This window comes from Nilaparvata lugens, chromosome 8 (genome assembly GCF_014356525.2).
Source record: "Nilaparvata lugens isolate BPH chromosome 8, ASM1435652v1, whole genome shotgun sequence".
NCBI classification, from domain to species: Eukaryota; Metazoa; Arthropoda; class Insecta; order Hemiptera; family Delphacidae; genus Nilaparvata; species Nilaparvata lugens.
Genome location: NC_052511.1, coordinates 11,818,903 through 11,839,395, shown reverse-complemented (window position 1 = coordinate 11,839,395; position 20,493 = coordinate 11,818,903). Strand labels below are relative to the sequence as shown.

Sequence of the window (20,493 nt, the reverse complement as noted above, 5' to 3'; positions counted from 1 at the left end):
ACTATGATCTCAACTTTTTGTTAGAGCCACATTTTTGTTGAAATCATCAGCTGGACATTCGATTCATTATACTTAGGAATTCTGATTTTGAAAGCATAACCATGGTGGATATGCTATGCATAGTGTGGTAAGCATCGATATAAAGTGGCAAAGGTATGATTGGTTGGGGATAAGTTTCCTTCAACTTATTAATTATATTCTCAACAAAGAGAAGAGTTGCTCCAGAAGAGAAGGGAGAATGTATTAATTTCAAAGCATCAATTCATCTAAGGGGAAAGTAGGCATACATTCTGTCACTAAAGTTCAAAAGATGAACAAAGTGAAATAAATTTGATTTCTCATAGATATATTACAATTAAATTCATCAATGCTACAAGTGTCAATGCTGCCTACAGTCGCTTATAATCCTTGATTTGGCGAGCAGTGTTTTCTTGAAAAATACGTATGTTTTTTCACTTACTTATAGCCTAATCGCCGTTTTCACACTTACCGTTAGTCGGCCGACACTCACAATTGTCCTCTGATTGGCTAATTCTCAACGACAACTTATTCTCAGCCAATTGGAGGACATTCTTTGAGTGTCGACCGACATTCGATAAGAGTGAAACTGTCAATTATTAACATCATTTTCACTTACAAATAAAGCAAGTCCCTTCTGCTGTTCGAGAGGCAGCCTATCGACTTCGTTGGCATAGTTCATGAGGATGTGCTCTTTGCGGTCCTGGTGCAGCAGAAGAATGACGTCATCTTTCAGCGCCGCACATGCCAGCACGTTCAGCGTTTTTATGGCGACTTCTTCCGACAGAGTTTTGTCGTGCAGTAATCGGTCTGCAAATCGTACACAATCAATATTAATGGATTAGCTATTACTATTTTTCAAAACTATCAAGTAACATATTTGGTTTCTCAACCATCCATAGTGAGGTCTACGTTATAATAGAGTATTTGATTAACAATGGTGTTGCTATCCTTGTCTAACATTCGACAAAGCATATAGGCTATCTAATTCTGCAATGTTGCCAGCTCGTTTTTCAACAATATAGAAATATAATTAATTAAAAATAAATATATTCAATCACAATTATGATAATCTATTATTTAATCATTGCAAAATATATTTTCTTGACGAATAAAATAAATATAATTTATAATTTTTAAACAAGAATGAACAGTTAACATTACATAAGATACCTATACCGGTATCAGGTATCTTTTCATTTATAGAAGGCAGTGGCAGGCGGAGAATCGGCAACGCTGTTCTCCAATCTTTCTTCACTGCCACTATAACGTGAACCTCAATGTAGATTGAAAATTTCTGGATTGGTCAAGTCAGAGAATTGTCAAGAGATCAATGATTCTCATTTGGATATTGTAAGAAAATATTCAAGTTATAAAAATTATAAAAATCTAATTCATGTTGGAATCTTCTTTCATGTGATTACTTCAGTAATATTTGAAATTCAAAAGGAATACATTAATAGAAAAACCAATTAGATATCCTAGCTATTAGAAAAAATATTCACCAATGAAGGTAAGAAATGAGTCTCCCAGCGCCCATGAACCTTCGTCTTCGAGCATGTACTGATGCAACTCCTCGAGACTTTGCATTTCTTCAGGTGATAATTTGCCGTCGATTAGCCCAACTAATGCGTCGAATTCCACTCGGATCTAGAACAAAGAAGATCGGGACGTTTTTTCTTCCACTACGTATTTTTGTCATAAAATGATATGAATGAATCATAAAATGAAATGATTGAATAATGATGATGCACACGGAAGCATTACTACGGGGATCCCACTAGGCTTGTACTTGGGTAGTGGAAAGGATGATGATGATGATGATGATGAAGATGATGAGGGGTTCTACAACTTTGGGTAGGAAGCATAATGACCTACTAGTTCTATATAACTGTGACCACTCAAGGGGTACATTTCTATGAGAGTAACATTCTACCAATGTGTGAACACTTCCATAAGAACCAATGATGTTTTTATTCTGTCCAACTGGGCAGAATTCATTGAAAAACATCAAGGAGAATAAAAATAATGTTAAGCATCCCTTTATAAAAGTGACAGAAAACGTGGCAAACTCACATCAAGGAGGTCACGGAAGACAACGGGAGGATCACGCATCTTCTTCCTCTCCTCTCTCTCCCTCCTCTCCTCGGCCTCAAGGTCATCAACCTCTTGGCTAGTCACGTGATTTCCGCCATTTTCGGCACTGGGAATCACTTCTACCGGCTCAGACATTCTGCTTTGCTCCTCTCTGTAACGGCTGACTTCGGAAAATATTTCGCCACTGTAACAAATTAAAAAAATAAGTAAACGATTTTCAAAAGAATTCAAATTTAATTCTTATTTTTTATGAATTATCGAACATGTACTCATTCAAATATGAACAGACCACTGTAACACAAAACTATCGATTCATTTCGTGTCTGTTCAATGTCATCATCCAACAAATCAAAAACGAAATACTGTATTCATTACTAGGAAAGGATTCAACATTGAAATGGAATGGGTCAAAACATTGAGAATGCAAAAAAGAAAACAATATATTATTATAATTGAGCAATTGATTCATTTCATGTTTATTCATCAAACAGATTAAACCGAAATCGTCATTGTCAAAAAACAAACAACATTAATTGGTTGAAAACAGTGAGGATGCAATAAGCATAGTATAATAAACTTAGTTGAATAATCGATTAATTTCATGTATGTCAATGTAATCATCAAACAGTCCAAACGAAATCTTCATTGCCATAAAAAACAAGAAACAAAAAATAGCACAGAAATTGTCAACTTTTAAATGTATTCAACTGGAAAGGCCTCATGAGTACAAAACATACGTTTCAGTGTCATCATCGAGGCATTGTCAAAAGGTTGTAAGTTGAGTCTCAAACCGGTTAAACTCATAACCTACAACTGATGATTGTGCGACTACTGATGATGAGATTGTGAGAATTTCAAAACAAAGTTTTCATGTAAAGCTTATTGATAAACACTTAAAAATGATTTAATTTTCAAATGTATTCTTTATTTGTACAAACACTTATAATTGAAATGATTGATTGATGAAAAAAGGCGAACTGAATTGTAAGAAAAAGCAAAAAAGTCGAAAATAAATAAAACAGGTTAAATAAACAAACTAACAATTACCTAGAATAAGGCTAGAAACTTGTAGTGACTAGTTTATGAAGATACTGCAGTTGAAAATTCTGTTATTAAAAACACAAAGCAGCTAAAAATCTTCAAAAAACGTTCAGTCGGTGATTCAGGTGAAATCGATTAAGAGGTGTACTCTCAGGTAAGAATTACATTAGTTCAATTAGTGAGATGAATCCACCAGTCAGTTGAAAAAATGTTGTTGGAATAATATTGAGAAATACTGTGAAATAATATTGTATAATGTTTTTCAAGTATTTGAGTAAACTAAACAATAAAGAGAGTTATCACAGAAAATTTGTACATGGAGGTAGTTATATCACATTTATGTTATATCATCAAGAAACCCCATTTTTGTATTTGAAACAAATGTAGATACGCCTACGGTATTTCCGCACAAGTTTAAATTGATGTTTTTGACACATTGAAATGTTTTAATAGTCATAGTAGAATGACGTGGTGAATGATCTCCGTGTGCTGAGAGTGGCGAACTGGCGGAGGAGAGCACAGGAGCGCGATGTATAGAGGCGCCATGTTGAGAAGGCCTAAGTCCACCCAGGACTGTAGAGCCAAATAAAGTAAAGTAAGTATCGTAATAGAAGGCCTAATGATAGCTATACTTGGGAAATATTAAAAATAATGAAATAACACACACCATGATTAGAATGAACCAAAAAAATGTAGTACAGTAACTTGGAAATTGATCAAACAATAAATTAAAATGGTGGTATTATTTTGTGAGGATAACATTTTTAATTGAAAGCAAATTGGAGAGCACACATGAAAACTGTTAATTTCGAGGCTTTGTCAAACATCTTGCCTTGATGAGTGGCCGTTCGATATAACACTACAAGCTCTTTTCGATTCTTTGCGTTTCTTCTTGTTCTTCTTCTTTTCTCGTCTGGCTAACTTCTCATTCAGCTCGTTCCTTTTCTCCTCGAGCACGTGAGACGTTCGCCTAAATAATAACTACTTGACTTAACCATACACTTACTATAATTGCCAAGCTTATGATTAGCCTGAATAATTATTGTGAATATTAATATTGAGAAGTGATTTACACTCCAAACCGATAAAACGAAATACATTTTGACTTTATAGGTCAAGTATTAACATCATCAGAAAATCCAATATGAGAGAAATCGAAAACAAAATTACAGAATTTGAATGTGAGTTAATAGAAAATTCGTAGCCGAGAAACCACTCATATTACGCAATGTATAACTCTAATAACTTGTAAGTTATCATTCAGTAGATAACTATACAAGCATACGAGCGTACTCCATACTCAACTGTTAAGAACATGTTTAGATGTTACTTAAGATCAGTTCCGGAGGAGACTGAAATATAAAATAATATCGTTCAACTATAATATTTTGTGATCAACTCAGTTCAAGACAGAGATTTCAAGAAACTACTTCAAGTAGTAGAAACAGAATCTTGACTGAGCTAAAACTGCATGAAATGAACAGGTATAGAAAACTAAAGAATTTGAAACCATGTCCACAAGAAAGCTATTTCATACCCTAATGTGAGGTATTTTAAACCTCAATTCCATAAACAACTTATCACAACATAAATTTTAAATATATAAAATGAAAGATAAATAGCTTTTCCTCACCTGGCTTCTTCGATAGCGGAAGTCAATTGTACGTAATCAGGACTATCTTCTCTCCTTCCGTTGGTTGGCTGAATAGAAGCAGATAAATTGCTCAAAATTCCATTCAACTGTTGCCCAAAGCCCGAGCTAGAATGAGGTACAATTATTATTCATGAGATTGAGAATTTAAACAACTGAAATAGAAATATTTCATTCAAACTTTAGTAAGCTACATCGACAGGTTGATTGATTTATACAAATTCTTAGTGATGAACTCCTAAAAATTGAATAGCTTATAGTTATAAAATTAAAATAATCTATTATCTTCGATAATGATTCAATCGGATAGAGGTGAGGAATAGCTATATACTATTGTTCCAATTTTAGTATATGTACTGCCGAAGCAAGTACATAGGCCTATTTAGTTGGGTGATATACTGAGGTCTACTTCAGAACTCAAACAGGAGAACTGAAATAATAAGTGTTCATTTGTTGAGTCACTGTTGATATCCCTCAACTGAAAATTACGGATTCAATACTGTCAATTCCAATTTTTATTCGAGCATTATTTTTAGTAATTATTTTATTCAAGTAATTTTGAAGCTTTACTTGGTAATCAGTGCCGTACTGTTGAAAATGTAACTGGCTAAGCTAAAAAACTGCAGTCAGTGCAAAAAGTTGGAATTGACAGTATCAAGTGGTTTAATAAAAATTGAATTCAAGTAATGAAATTAATAAAAAGAATAGCGGCCCACCTAGAAGGAATAAGATGAGAAAGACATTATTTTATGCTTGAAAATTTCTGAATGTTCTAAATCTTTTTGTTTCCACATCGATCTTCTCACTCAAGTTTTAAATTAGCCCTTTTCATAAGTTGGCATTTGTACTATCCAGATTCAAGACTAATCTAGGATTGCATGAAGCCATATACTTAGTTGCCAAGTTTAAACCAACAGCTGATCTATAAACCTTTAAACAGGAATTGGATCAGGTTGTTTCAACCACTACCTCCGACCTCTGTTTACGGATGTAGTGTTCCAACTATGTAAGGCTTAACTCACACTTACGCGACTCAGGTCGCGGCGAGACTCGACTAGTCAAGAGAATGTGTTTCCAAATGGTGACACTCAGACCAGTCGATTCTAGACTCCGCGACGTCACCATTTGAAAACACATGCTCTCGACTAGAGTCTCTTCTCGACCTGAGTCGTGAAAGTGTGAGTTGAGCCTAAGTCTTCTCCTTGAATTGACTTCCAAGGATATGTGTGTAATATTCTGTTTAGTGTAATTTTTGAGTTCCGTATTAAGCTTTTAAATTCGAAATTGAAAATGTATGCAGTGTTTTGTCGCGTAAGTATGAGTTGAGCCTAATACTTAATATACATGCGACCATAGCTTGGTTTAAACCTGATTTAAGTTAAAATTGGATGTAGTACAACGATAGTAATTTACCTATAGTTGAATGTGAATAATTAATTTTTGTTTTTATTTCATAGAAGTAAGCAGCAACACCTTTTAGCATACGATACGTTGCTATCACCTCACTTTGAATAACACATTAAACTTTGTCGAAGTCCGTTGTCTCTTCCATACAATAACAACTGAGTATTTTCTTAATCATCATAACTCATTTAGATGCATTAATCAAACTAAGGTGATGATGAGCAGAAACTGGAACTATAATGAGATTCACATTTCAACGTTAGTGGAGATGATAGGAAGACTTAGTGCATGTTAAATTTTAATCGTGATTAATTCCACAAAAACCAATCAGACAATCAATATCTTTTCGAAAAATCCTTCTGTGATTGGTTCACGTGAAATCAATCACGATTGAAATTTAACCGGTTTTGTGCAACCAGGCCTTAGTTTAAACGTTTCCTTCTCCACCGCCTTCTATAGCAGATACCTGTGATTCAAGTCATCCATGTATATCTATGTAAAATGTAGTCCAATAATAATTATTAATTAAGATCAATTCTATCTCTAATATAACATATTTACCAAGAAAAGATATTTTCCATGACATAATGAAAAATTATTATAATTGAGATTAAATATTCTGATAAGTTAATTTCTTCATAGCCTTCAAACGATGTGGGAACGGGGCGAAGTTGTAAAAATCTGGTGTGGCGCACTCACACAACTTCCCTTGCCGTTATGAAATTTCCATACTTCTCCAAGGTCCCCTGAGTCCCAATAAGTGGTTTTTGGGTACTGGTCTGTTTGTGTGTATGTGTCTCCAGCGTAAGAGTCGGGTTTTTGAAAATATAATTTAAAATTGATCAGTTGACGAGATCAATTCTGCTATCTCTTCCAGTGAATGATTAAATAGAATCAACAGTTGCCTCTCTCATCAAGTTTGTATTTGAATAATCACATTTTCTTGAATTTCGAAATTATTTTCAATTTTAGGTGAAAATGTTACTGAACATTAATTGTAGAGATTTTCATGCTCAATCTTTTCCACTTGAAATTTTTCGTTTATATTGTATCTGAAGCCTGATAATTGGAAATCTAAAATCAAACTTTGCATAGATGGGGCGGAGCTTCTGACATTTTTGCAGATATGGGACTTGTGGCAGTTGATAGAGCTTATATTTCAAGTTTAAATTTGATCAAAATCGTTGGAGTCGTTTTTGAAAAATCGCAAAAACACTGTTTTTGACATAATTTTCGCTGCCATATTGAATTGTATTTTATCGAAATTGTTCGTGTCGGATCCTTATAGTGTAAGGACCCTAAGTTCCAAATTTCAAGTCATTCCGTTGATTGGGAGATGAGATATCGTGTACACAGACATAAACTCATATGCACATAAAAAAATACCCAAAAACCACTTTTTTGGACTCAGGGAACCTTGAAACGTATAGAAATTTAGAAATTGGGGTACCTTAATTTTTTTGGAAAGCAATACTTTCCTTACTTATGGTAATATGGCAAGGAAAGTAAAAAGAAAGAGCTATTTTGAGCAATGACAGACAAAGAAAACAAACCATAAATATAAAGAAAAATAAAAATCTCAGTACCCTTTTAAAAATATTTTATCACAACATGTTTCGGACATTTATGCCATTTTCAAGCCAACATGCCGAAACATGTTGTGATAAAATATTTTTAAAAGGGTACTGAGATTTTTATTTTTCTTTATATTTATATTACAAGTAGCCCTATACATAAAAGAGATAAAACAAACCATGTTTATCAGGTGCTGACTTTGAAATGTGAATCTCACAATAGTTGCATCAACATTGTTGAAATTCATAGTGGACAACCACTTCAAACTATCAGCATTGTGTGAAAGGGGAGCAGAGATTCTTATAAATAAATGAAAAGCATTGATGTTGAAGGAATGCTTAGTGAGACTCAATATAGTCATGAGTGTCCTCATCAACAATGCAAGTCATATTTACGCAACTATAAACAAGGCTTAACAATTAAATATTGGAATCTTTCTAAGCAACTAATAAACCTCGATGATTGATAATTTTAAACAAAATATTTTACTTGAACCATCTTGAGTTTCTTGTGAACTGAGATTATTTTCATTGATAATTCTCAGTTTGATCCTGCTCAAACGTTTTACACTTGACAATCCTTCAATTTCATTCAAGTCCCAAAACGAGCTCCTAGTTAATGAATCAATTTGAATGTGTTTTTTTCAACGACAGACCAGTCTAATTCTATGCGAATAATAGCAATAGTAGAACTCATATTGTGGAGCGCTTCAACACGCTTGAAGATGGTTATAACCATTCTATGAAGCTAGTTTTGCTATTGTTGTTTCTACATTCTTCTAGCAGTTTTGCTATTATTTTGTTTTTTCTATCATTCTATGGAGCTTTCTAGCTATTATTTGGTTTCTGCTATGTAGTTTTTGCTATCATTCTATGAAGCTTTCAAGTAGTTTTGCTATTATTCACATGAAATTAGACGTGCATGTCGTAAAATGTGCTCAAATACTCATTAAGAAAAAATTCTTAAAGTTATATTTCCTTCAATTGAACACAATTCTGTAAAACTTAATTTGTCTTGTAGAAATAGTTTTTACTGAATAGACCAAACAAGAATATAAGGGTTTTGAAAGCGAATGGTGACCGAATTACCATTAACATGCATGCATAATCAATCAAAAACACAATCAGAATAGTAGCAACATTTCAAACATTGAATTTAGTAAAAAAACAATGAATACTTTCTCAAATAGGAGGTAACATCAAAAGAGGATAAACTAAAAAAGCAACATTTGATGAAGTATGCTTAAATGCGTGCATCATTTATTTTCATAAATTTTATTCTATTTCTAACAAAAGACGTGCAATAAAAAGGGATGGAATATAAAAATGAAAAATACTCATGATTGTAAAACATTTATTGTTTCAAACCTATAATAATGTAATCAGTTCTAATGGCGAGTGTAAAAATAATGAACAAAAAAATATTAGTAAAATCTCTATCAAACCAGTCTATTTTTTAATAGTGGCAAAATCTTTATCAAAGCAGTATTTTTTTTAGTTAACATGAAGTTATAGCATAGAAATATACATAAGAAAAATCTCCTGTCAAGTATTGGAACGTCTTATTAAAAACATAAAATATAACAACATTTTATAGAAAATGAAAAAACTCTACAAACAATGAGAAATCGTAAATTTTTTAGGAATCGATTTTCTTTTTGTGAATAAAATTTATGAATAAAAAATTTCAAAAAAATTCATTGATAAGCGAGTATTTTGAATTACAAATTTGAGCTGAAAGCTAACGGACAAAAAAGCGAAGCATGGAGGGCTCAAGACGATCAGGAACTAAGCCGAAAAAACCTAGAAACAACAATTTAACATTTGACAATATAACAATTAAAACAAAGAAAAAACAATTTTGAAAAAAATAACTGGATCATTGAAGGTATGCTATATTATAGTCATAAACATAATTTTGTTAATAGACCGAATATAAGGTTCTTGTATAATACTGGATGAGTTCAGAACAATTATCGTATGATTTGCAATAAAATAATATTCAAGGGACAGACATTTAAAAAAATCAAGTATTCTATTGGATTATTTCAACTTCATACATTATACATTTTTCCCAAATTCCATAATTTATATTTTACGAAGTAAGTTTCAAAACTTGTTTTTTTAATTATAACCCTAAGGTTTCAAAACCTGTGTGGGTGAAATAAGTTTATTAAAATATAGACACGGGGAGAAAAAAGGAAAATAAAAGAAAATCTACAAGAACATATTCTACATGCTTTTCAACATCTACATAACTTTAATGAATAGGAATATAATAGGATATTCAAATAAATGGAAATTAGATCCTGGTATTTTCGCAATGACGTTCCCCAAACCCAAACAGTAGAGAAAAACCAATCCAGAACCTTATGATTTATTTACACAAAAATTATGAATAATAATGGTGAAACACGAAAATAGCCGAATATATATTGTGAGAAAGCCGTGAGTACAGGCAACAGAAGATGAAAAAGGACAATCACACAACGAAGTAAAAAATAAAAAACTCCTTACCCACTAAGTTTTGCTAGAATATGTTCAGGAAGATCTAGAATGTACTGAGGAATTTTTTGTCCAACTAGGAACTGACTGAGTTCATTTGAAAAATTATTACAGTTGTGCTTCAATAGTTTATACTGGTCACCTCTGTAAAACAAATTTCAAAACAGATTAAAATAAATTATTATAAAAAAGATAATAAATTAAAAAAATATTTCAAGATATAGTATATTGGAAATAAGTTATTCGATTAAAATACATGCAAATTAATAGTACCATGAAGATTGAGGGTAATAGAAATTCAAGAATAAATAACGTCAATCTTCGAAGATAAGTCATGTTTAAGTATGTGGATACGCAGATGATCAGGTCATAATAGTAAGAGCTGTGCCAGCACTAAGAGAAGCCTTCACGTTATTTGTAAATAATGGTGAGCCAATGGGGCTGAAGATAAATGAGGCCAAAACAAAGTATCTACGAGTGTCACCAGCAGTGGTAAGAGGGTGTGCTAGGAACATAAAAATTGGGCACTACACATTTCAGCAGGTGGACGACTTTGTATACATAGGAACGCTTGTCGCGAGTAGTGGGAGAGTCACAGCTGAGATAAGTAATCGAATCATGGCAGATAACAGGTCGTTCTATGCTAGTTTGAAATTATTCAAGTCTCGACTTGATAGAAAGGTTATTAGGAGGATAGTGGGTCCTATTTACGAAAATGGAATTTGGAGGAGAGAGAATAGCGAAATCGAGCGCTTCCTGGGGAGTGAAGACATCGTCCGATTTATTAAAGCTGGCAGGATTGGGTGGATGGGGCACTTGCTGAGAATGGGTGATGAAAGAATTGCGAAATGTATATGGAGAGAAAGAATATACAATAGAAGAAGAAAAGGAAGGCCAAGGAATAGGTAGACAGATGATGAAGAGCATGATTTGAGAAAGCTTGGAGTTCGAAACTGGAAAAGGCAGGCAGTCGATCGGGAGAGATGGAGAGGCTTTGTGAGGGAGGCCAAGGGTTGTAGCGACCTGTAGAGATGAGGAGTAAGTAAGTAAGTCATGTTTAAGAATTACTCAAATGAAATAAGAACTCCTTCTAGAATAATCATTATTTTATCACTAGAATAGTCTAGAAGAATCCCTAGTTCGGTCTACTCGAAGAGTCAAAGTCAACATGAAATATGAGAATGATAATTTGAGCTCGGGATTTAGCCAAGTTCTAGACTTTAAACAGCTGGAGTCAGAAAACTGGCTTTCCGAAATGGGGCGTAGTCGTAGTTTTAGTCAAAGTCACGTTTAAATTAAATTTCGAAAATCTAGAAAATTGAACACAAAATAAAATGAAGAGAAAATATTGTAAAGTTTCAGCTATTTTTAATTATTTAGGAATGTTTCATTTCGTCAAGGAAAAACGTTTCCAATTATATAAATGAGAAAATAAAAATTTATTTTGCTGCAACTATTTAATGCGACTACGCCCCATTTCGGAAAGCCAGTTTTCTGACTCGAGCTGTTTAAAGTCAAGAACTTACCTAAATCCCGAGCTCGGAGACCGGCCCGGCCCTAAGTAAACCTGAGAGCATTACATTGAAAATATTAAAAAATGAAATGGAATAAATTTCTTCTATGGTTCACATCCTATTTTGAATAGCGGGCTTTTTATTATATTTACATGTGTACTGTTTGGGATTTTATTTAGTAATGTCAAATATTATTCTCATTATTAAGGTTCGGTAAAGATAGGACCCAGTGTCTTGAAAGCGTCTGGTCTTTTCAAAACATCTGAATACCATTGAATACATCTGGTATTGTTGTTGATTGGATGGAATAATATATTTTACGTATCTTCCATTTTCGCAGCAACAAAGATGCTTCTTCCATCTACATAGCATAACAATAGAATGTTCTATGTAACAAATGTATTTAAGTTATAATTCGTAAATGCATCATAATATCATTCTTGGAAATAATTAAATGTGAATACCGATAAAAATTAATTTAATCTACTCATACTATTTATTTTTATGTTATATTTCTCAACAATACAACGAGAGATCATTATGAACAGATAAAATAGCTTACTTGAAAGTGCTCGATCGGAGGCCTTCTAGATAATCATCGAAGACTGCTCTTGGAATGTACGTAACACCTAAATCAACCGTTCTCTGTGGTTCGCCTAGTACTGTTCCACCCTGAAAATACAAATAATTAAATTAATTGATCATTCATTTTCATTAATGAATCCTTATTCAATAGATTGTCAATGATAGAATATAAAAAATATTTCTTTTTTCTCTCCCGTGTTCATGAACAAAAAAGAAAAATAATAAAATATTTTTTTTTATTTTAGTCTGGTAACGTCTGTTTTATTTTAATATCCATACATATTTTTATTAGAGCTTTGATATTTATAAAATGCTTCTCTACTCGCTTCCTAACTAATACTGTGGTATCTCTGTCAGTACACAATCAGTTGGTTTTGCTGGCTTTGTCAGATTGAAAAAGTTTTTTAATTAATTATTTTCACAGTGTTAGCTACTACTGTATTAACTTAGTATTATAAGAATATTAAAGTACATTTATTTTTTATTATTTATCTATAGTATTATATTTTTATCACATTCATTAATACTGTATTGTCTGAAAATACGACAAGAAAATTCCAATATGAATTTGAATAGAAAATTTTGGGAAAAAAGGGAGTTTCACGAACTATTGATACAGTAATATGTGATAAAGAGTACTGTAAATAAAAAGGATTGGTTCTCAATTGAATACTAATGCAACACAATATCCCATACGGTTTAAAAATTATTCAATTCCTTAGCGGATTTGGAGAGGTATGGGATTTCTGAAATTGTTTTTGTTTGTCGATGAGTAAGTAGAGGTGAATAACCGCTAACCGGGATGAATAGAACATGCTTCTATAAATAGAAACACCAAACGTGAACAATTAGTTAATAGAAATATTATATGAAAGGAGACAAAGTGATAATTTATTATATTGTTCTGTAATAGACTATTTTAAAATATAAAGCATGTTATATTATAAATATAGAATAAACATGGTTTATTGAGTACCTAAGATTCCAAAAATATGTTCCGGTATCTTATTAAAAACAAGGTTTTAGATAAATAATATCAATTTTGAAACAGAATAAGGATGTGATAATTATATCATTAATTTATAATACTATTGAACTAGCATGACGTAACTATTCAGAGAATAAATGCAGAAGATTTCCATTTTATTGCTAAGATTTTTCAAAAAAAAAAAAAAAAAACGAAAACTAACGAAAAGGAAATCAAATATGATTGATATAATGATCAATAAATGAGTTATAAATTATAATAATTAAATAATCATCAATACAAATGTTAAAAAGGCAAACAGTAAGAAGTAAAAAAAACACATCCTAATTCCAATATGAAATCCTCATCATATAATTGAGTAACAATTAAAAAAATTCATTTTGGAATAAACAAGAAGTTGAACTACAAGAAAAATCTTGAATACACTTCGAGTATCAAATTTCAAACACGTTTTCACACCTATTTCAACAGCCTAGATATCACACACAATACACATAAACCACAATAAGCACTGATGAAATTATATACCGTACACAAAACACTAATTTAGTACACAAATAATTCGATAAAACAAAATGTTAACGGGAGAAAATAAAAAACGAAATGCAAGAGACAGCACACACCTATTGCATAGTCAGAGATCTAGAGAATAGTGAACTGTGAACTATGAATAATCTATGAATAGAACAAGTTTGGTGGACAAATTTAGACTTAGCCAGTGCTTTGCGTTGCTGCTTCGACTCGTCTACAGTGAGATTCACTTTGAACCGTCAGCAATTCTCATAAAATAACATCAACACTCCCCCTTCAACTAAAGCTGACAGTTTAAGAGGATCTCACTGTGCTAAGATTCATTCTAGACTGTCAGCATATCTAACAAATAGCAGAACCGCTTCCCATTCTACCTGTACTGACCGTTTGAGGTGGATCTTTGATTTCTCACCGGTAAACTTGTTGGGAAGGGCCGGGACGCGCCGATGTAATGAACACATGTTTAAGTTTAACCACGCCGAGTAGTAGGGTAATCGTAAACATATCTCGCGCGCACTTAATAATAATAATATGCAGTGACGAAAATAAATGTACCACCCACAAGTAACTGGAAAAGTGTTGAAAAACAGTTTTTATTGGTAGGTGACTGTTAGGTATTCGCAATAACAATGTGGATGAGCGGTAAAACTAAAAACCAACGATAAAAAATTTGAAGAACGGATTTGACTCACTCACATACACCCACCATGGAAAAGAATACATAATTTATTTGAGGAGATTACTAATTTATAGAGATATTTGACAGATAAATATAATACAGAGTGTCCGAAGAGTCACACAGAAGTTAGCACTTTAATTTCTTTAGATTTGTTCAATATGGCTTGACTTCATTTAGACTATAGACCAATTAACTCTCTGAACTCAGAAGAGAAACAATTTATGTTTATGGATTAATCTGTTGTTTCTCTCTCAATAATTGATTTTGATTTTGTGCTTGTGTAAACGAAATAGAATCTACAAGTGGTAGGGCGATATCCATATTCTTGATAATAGGGATTTTCTTAGTCATTTGTCTTTGGAACCTTGATCAAATTCCTTGGTCTTATTTTTCAAGGTGCTCTGTGATCGTTGAGTCTCAGGTTTATGGAAGTGATAAAGAATATGTAACCAACATACAATTCAAGGAGGAAAATGCAGTTTTTTGAAGTGCAAGTCCTGGATTCGCGAATTTCAAGGGTGTAATTTGTGATTGGGCTTGTGAATGGGGTGGAGGGACCTGTGATTGGACAGGCGATACGATTACAGGGAAGGGTACCAGGTGGGGTTGCAGACGCACTGAGGGTGGGTGACCGATTTTTGTTTTTCAGGGTTTTTTTACAGGTTGGGAGGTTGTTTGTAGATGAGGGCAAGAGGTTGGGAGGTTGTTTGTAGATGAGAGCAGGAGGTTGCTGGAAAAAGGTATTTGGTGAATGGATTGAAAGAGATGGAATATCTGTTTCACATCCACAAGACATGGAATATTCTGTTCCACCTTATTGGAAGTGGAATAAGTGAAAAAATAAGTGAAATATTCAAATCCACTTTATTTTTTTAAATATAAATAGTAAAAAATATTGAAATATTCCAACTTCATTTCTGATCAAGCATCTTTGATTGGACACAATAACTAAAACCAAAATTGGGTTGAGGTTTTCAGTGCCAGGGAAGTGATGCAAAGTTTTGGAGCATGGAGTGGTTGGGATTTCCTTGTAGAAGAGTTGTAGTTGGATTGTGGGATGATATTTGCTTTTGTAGCAATTTTTCAGTGTACTTACATTTCAGGAGGGATTGGTGGAGTTGTTTGAGGTAATGGTCAAAGTGGTGGGGATCACTGCTGATTTTTTGGGAAGTTTCTTGGGGCTAGAGCTTTCCATAATCAGGGTGGATTAAGTCAATTTATAACGTTTGGTTATAATGGTTTGGTTTTTCATCTAAACCCATGTTTTGTGAATGAAAATTGATGGTAAGTGAGGAAATGAAATTCACTGGCGGCCAGTAGCTTTCTGTCTCCACTCTCCCCGTCTATGAAGCGCTCAAGGGCCTCAATGTCCGGGCATACTATGATGGCCTCCACGTTCTCCTAACTCAACGCCATACATTTTTTACCTCTGTGGCTTAATGTAGGATCGGGTGTAGGTGTTTCCGGTTCCAACTGACCTTGATGAATAATTCAAGCTAGGTTGAATTAATGAAGACACACTTTTCAATGTTTGCAAAGAGCTCGACTATGGATTTGATGTGTGCCTTGTGACTAATGGTAGTCATAATGAACGTTTATACGGTTCTTGATAAAACTGTATGAGTTGCTTCTTCTCCTGAAATGTGCTTTTCAACTTCAACTTAAATGTAACAAATGTTTTAAATAGTTCGAAACCGTGATATTAATTTGTAAACACGCCGTAAAGAACATATTGATACGGATATTGATGAAATAATTGATTGTATAAAAGTTCAATATGACTACCATTAGCCACATGGCGCACATCAAGTCCATAGTCGAGTTCTTTGCAAACATTGATGAGCGTATCTTCATTAATTTAACCTAGCTTGAATTCATCAAGGTCAGTTGGAACCTGATACTCCTACACCCGATCCTACATGAAGCCACAGAGATAAGAATTGGTTTATTCGGCCAATACTGACGTGTTATAACATTGTTTGATATTTTCAGTAAAGAATTCGATTCGATTGGTGAAACAGAAAGAGGATGTAATTAGAAGAAGAAACCCTAAAAATATGAAGAAGTTATAAGATTGAAATATGAAATGATAATGGAACATAGTGTAATATTGATGAAAGAGCAGAAGCGAAGAAATGTATACTTACTGGATCACATATTGATATTCCGTCAGAGCCGAAAAAGTGCTCTTTGCCGTAGATTACAATACTAGTGTGCCAGATGCCCTCAACTACTTCGCCTGCAACAAACATACATTTTATAAAATAAGTAGAACACTTATATAATAGATTTTCTCAAGATTGACTGTTTAATAGAAATAATGATAGACTTGTATACAATAACTCATCAACATATCACATGAGAAAGGGTTATTTTTCAATATATTTTTCTAGGGGCACTCCTGTGTTTGGGATGGACAAGTTAACTGTAAGTCCCGGCTGCCTAATAACAGTCAAGTTAGAGGCCATGAAATTGATCAGTTGCGACTTGAAAACTCTGCCACCAGACCTGAGCCAGCCAGGTCACTCTATATTATTAATATTATTTCTATCATTATTATTATTATTATTATGAGAATGAGTGACAGTTGACAGTTGTAAATCATGCTATTTACAATACAAGATGAAGCAAAAGTAAATATGGAAATTCATCGTTTGTTGAAAAACTTGTTTGGTGAATAAGATTTCTATTTCATGTGATAGCTATTAAATTTAACGCTAAATAATGCTCTAATACTAAACAAATGAATTTTTTTATGAATACCAAACAATTTTTGGTTACGATGAGATGATGAAAAATACGATTTATAATCCATGTGATGGTGGATGGTGATGATTTTGTTACAGAATGTAGAATATAAAGATGAAAAAGGTTATTCATAAAGCAAAACCAATATGTTTTTATCACAAGGAATCGAAATTATTTACAATCTTGCATTCTTCGCATGAGCTTCAAATGTACTGAATATACATAGTCGCTAAATGACTATGTTTTTTGTAACTATGGTTAACAATAAATACATATACAAATTGAAGCTAATAAACGATTATCGAGATATATTATTGATTTTGTAAAGCTTTCAATTTCTAATTGTCATATTGTGCTTTCTTTTGCTCTCTCCTTGCGAATTATAGAATTAAGTTCCTAATAGTGAATAAGCTCCAGGATTATTCACTACCCATAGGTAATGGGTAGGATGATGATGATGAGAGATGAAATGATTGGATATTAATCTTGATTTGTGTGAACACTAATAATTAAAATCATTAAAAACATGAAGAGACAAAAATGGGAACCTATTAGAAGTAGAAGAATAAGTTGACTAATCTAAATGCATTAGGAATAGAAAAATGAACAAAAAAGGCGAACCTATTAAAATTAAAATAATAAAAGGACAATCCTGAATGTATTTGAAGTGAAATTGACAATTATCGTTTTGAGAGATTGAGCAATTTCAAATATCTTGGATCCATCATAACAGACGACAATGATGTTGAGACTGACATAAAAGCAAAACTAGCTGCCGCAAACAGATGCTATTATGCTCTGACCCAATATTTGAGATCCAAAACCCTGTCCAGGAAAGTGAAAATACAAATATATGAAGCAGTCATAAGGCCAATTGTTTTGTATGGAGCAGAGACATGGGTTTTGACAAAGAAGGATGAGGATCTATTAAATATTTGGGAGCGAGAGATTTTGAGAAAGATATTTGGCCCTGTATATATGTTAATGGTGAATGGCGAATACGATCAAATCAAGAGCTGCGTGATCTGTACCAAAAATGTCAAATTGTTGACGAGATAAAACTGAGGCGTTTGAGTTGGCTGGGACACGTTGAGAGGATGAGTGACTCAAGAATTGTAAAAAAGGTCTTCAGGAACAACCCAGGAGGGAGAAGGCTGAGAGGACGTCTAATAAAGCGTTGGCTGGAGGATGTGGAGGACGACATTAGGAAGCTGGGTGTCAGGGGATGGAGACGTAAGGCTGCCGATAGAGACGAATGGAGAGGCTTTTTGAAGGAGGTCAAGGCTCTGAATGAGCTGTAGCGCCAAGGAGTAAGTAAGTATTTGAAGTGAAAAATGAAAAAATTGAAGAATCACAGAAAAAGCCACACAAAAAACAAAGACAAAGAACAATCATCAATAAACAAAAGCATAATTAGAAATCAATAATTGATTACAGTCAATAAATTACTTCATTAGTTAGTGGGATCATAACAGTGCATGGCTCACACTCATTTCTTTCCAAAAGACACAGACTCACAAGACTTAACATTCCTGCTATCTTCAGTCTCACTGGAAGAATTCATATTATTTTCAGCGGATCCGGATGTATTTGTGCCATTCTTTTCTTCATCTGTCAACCGAGCATTTTGGAAAAATTGCAATGAAAATGGTTTGTATCAATTGGAGTGCAAAAAATTATGATTAATGGAATAAGTTTTTTCGATTTTTCATAAAAAACATTACATTTATGAGACTTTTATTCGAAATCAGTTAAAAACAGATTTTTTTCAATCTTAGTATAAATTTCATTAATGAAGCGTGTGTGTGTTTTTTATACATTGTTAATTCCATTGCGATTGATAGAGTAAAAGGTGAATGTGATTGTAAAATTTACAGGATACAATCGTTATGGAAGAAATAACTGACTTAATATAAAATGTAGAAAAATCTAATATTTTTGTATCAATTTATGTAATGTACAAGAGTACAATTATCAGTGGATGATGCGATAATCTCAACAACAGTTTCGTATAATTTACAACTGAATTAATTGGAGATCATTATTTGGAAATATTTGTATTATTTGGAAATAATACCAAACAATTAAGACAATAAATGTTTATTTGAATTACACAGCTATAGTTTGATATATTGATCACATAAATAGTATTATGTAAGAGTGAATTGACATATTCTGTAGAGTCTATTGCTACTGTTAATTTATCTTCGATTGCGTAGAGTGTATGACTTGAGTCATCTACTGCAATGTTATACTTGTACTGATAAAATTCGAAGAGAAAGCTTCTTTTGTTCAACTGAAGTGAAATGTTGGTGAGCGAAGATTAATTCGAGCTAATATTTGTACTTTACTCTGAAAACAAACATTCCGCGTTCAATGACTTTGAACTGGTACCCAGTAAGAATTATTGTCCACTCGACTAAGATTTCAAATTCGAAATTAGTAATCGTCATCATTTTGTCAGCACAGATAAACCGAAGCCTAATACTGTAGAATTATCTGAATGAGATCTTCTGAAAAGATTCTTCAATTCTGACTTTCATTTTAATGCACTACATTTCTGACTTCCAATGTATTCAATTTTATGAATTTTAAACCATTCTGATCCGAATATGTTCTAATTTTAATAATTTGAAATTTCCCAATCAATTTAATTAATTTGTATTAGGAAGAAGTAATGGAATAATCGAATGACAATTCTATCATCAGATAAAATTTTTTATAGATTAATTCATTCTGTACCTAACTTCTATAGAATATAAATGTACACAAACATTTTCGTACTGGAATCTGAAAATTGCAAAATACGATTATAAAATTCGGAATTTCTAACTCAGTGAATATTGCAGCCCACAATAAACCGACCATATTTCTTCTGGAATTTTTCCAAAAATATTCTCTACGTGGGTTTGTCAACAGGAACTCAATTTTTTCAAATTACAAGTAAATATTCGAATTCTTGAGTAGAACATCACCAGATCCTTGTTCAGAAAAATTCCACAGCGTTTTCTTACACAGATACTAGGTATGCGTTTTGGCAATAGATGGAGAATTTCAGTGATCAGTTTCAAACTTATTTTAAGATCTTGACAGACATCTCAAAAATGAACCACCGACCATTTCTAGATGAATGGAGCATGACAAGCTTTCTACCTGAT

The 20,493-nt window shown here is 32.9% G+C and overlaps 1 protein-coding gene across 31 annotated transcripts in view; it reads right to left on the bottom strand.

Annotated features, from left to right (window-relative positions):
* The window catches only part of LOC111051004, a 33,770-nt gene that overhangs the window by 5,172 nt on the left and 8,105 nt on the right, over positions 1 to 20,493 (bottom strand). For 8 of the 31 annotated variants that reach the window (XM_022337402.2, XM_039433910.1, XM_039433911.1 and 5 more), the window contains exons 3-11: positions 18,854 to 18,946; positions 16,735 to 16,826; positions 12,367 to 12,476; positions 10,303 to 10,434; positions 4,790 to 4,915; positions 3,989 to 4,126; positions 2,095 to 2,299; positions 1,524 to 1,668; positions 638 to 828 (exon numbers count right to left, since the gene is read on the bottom strand). In XM_022337402.2, the coding sequence (XP_022193094.2) occupies positions 638 to 828; positions 1,524 to 1,668; positions 2,095 to 2,299; positions 3,989 to 4,126; positions 4,790 to 4,915; positions 10,303 to 10,434; positions 12,367 to 12,476; positions 16,735 to 16,826; positions 18,854 to 18,946 (1,232 nt within the window). Of the gene's footprint in view, positions 1 to 637; positions 829 to 1,523; positions 1,669 to 2,094; positions 2,300 to 3,988; positions 4,127 to 4,789; positions 4,916 to 10,302; positions 10,435 to 12,366; positions 12,477 to 13,836; positions 14,358 to 16,734; positions 16,827 to 18,853; positions 18,947 to 20,493 lie in introns of those variants that run through there. The other 23 variants (XM_022337405.2, XM_039433917.1, XM_039433922.1 and 20 more) reach the window with 7 other exon arrangements.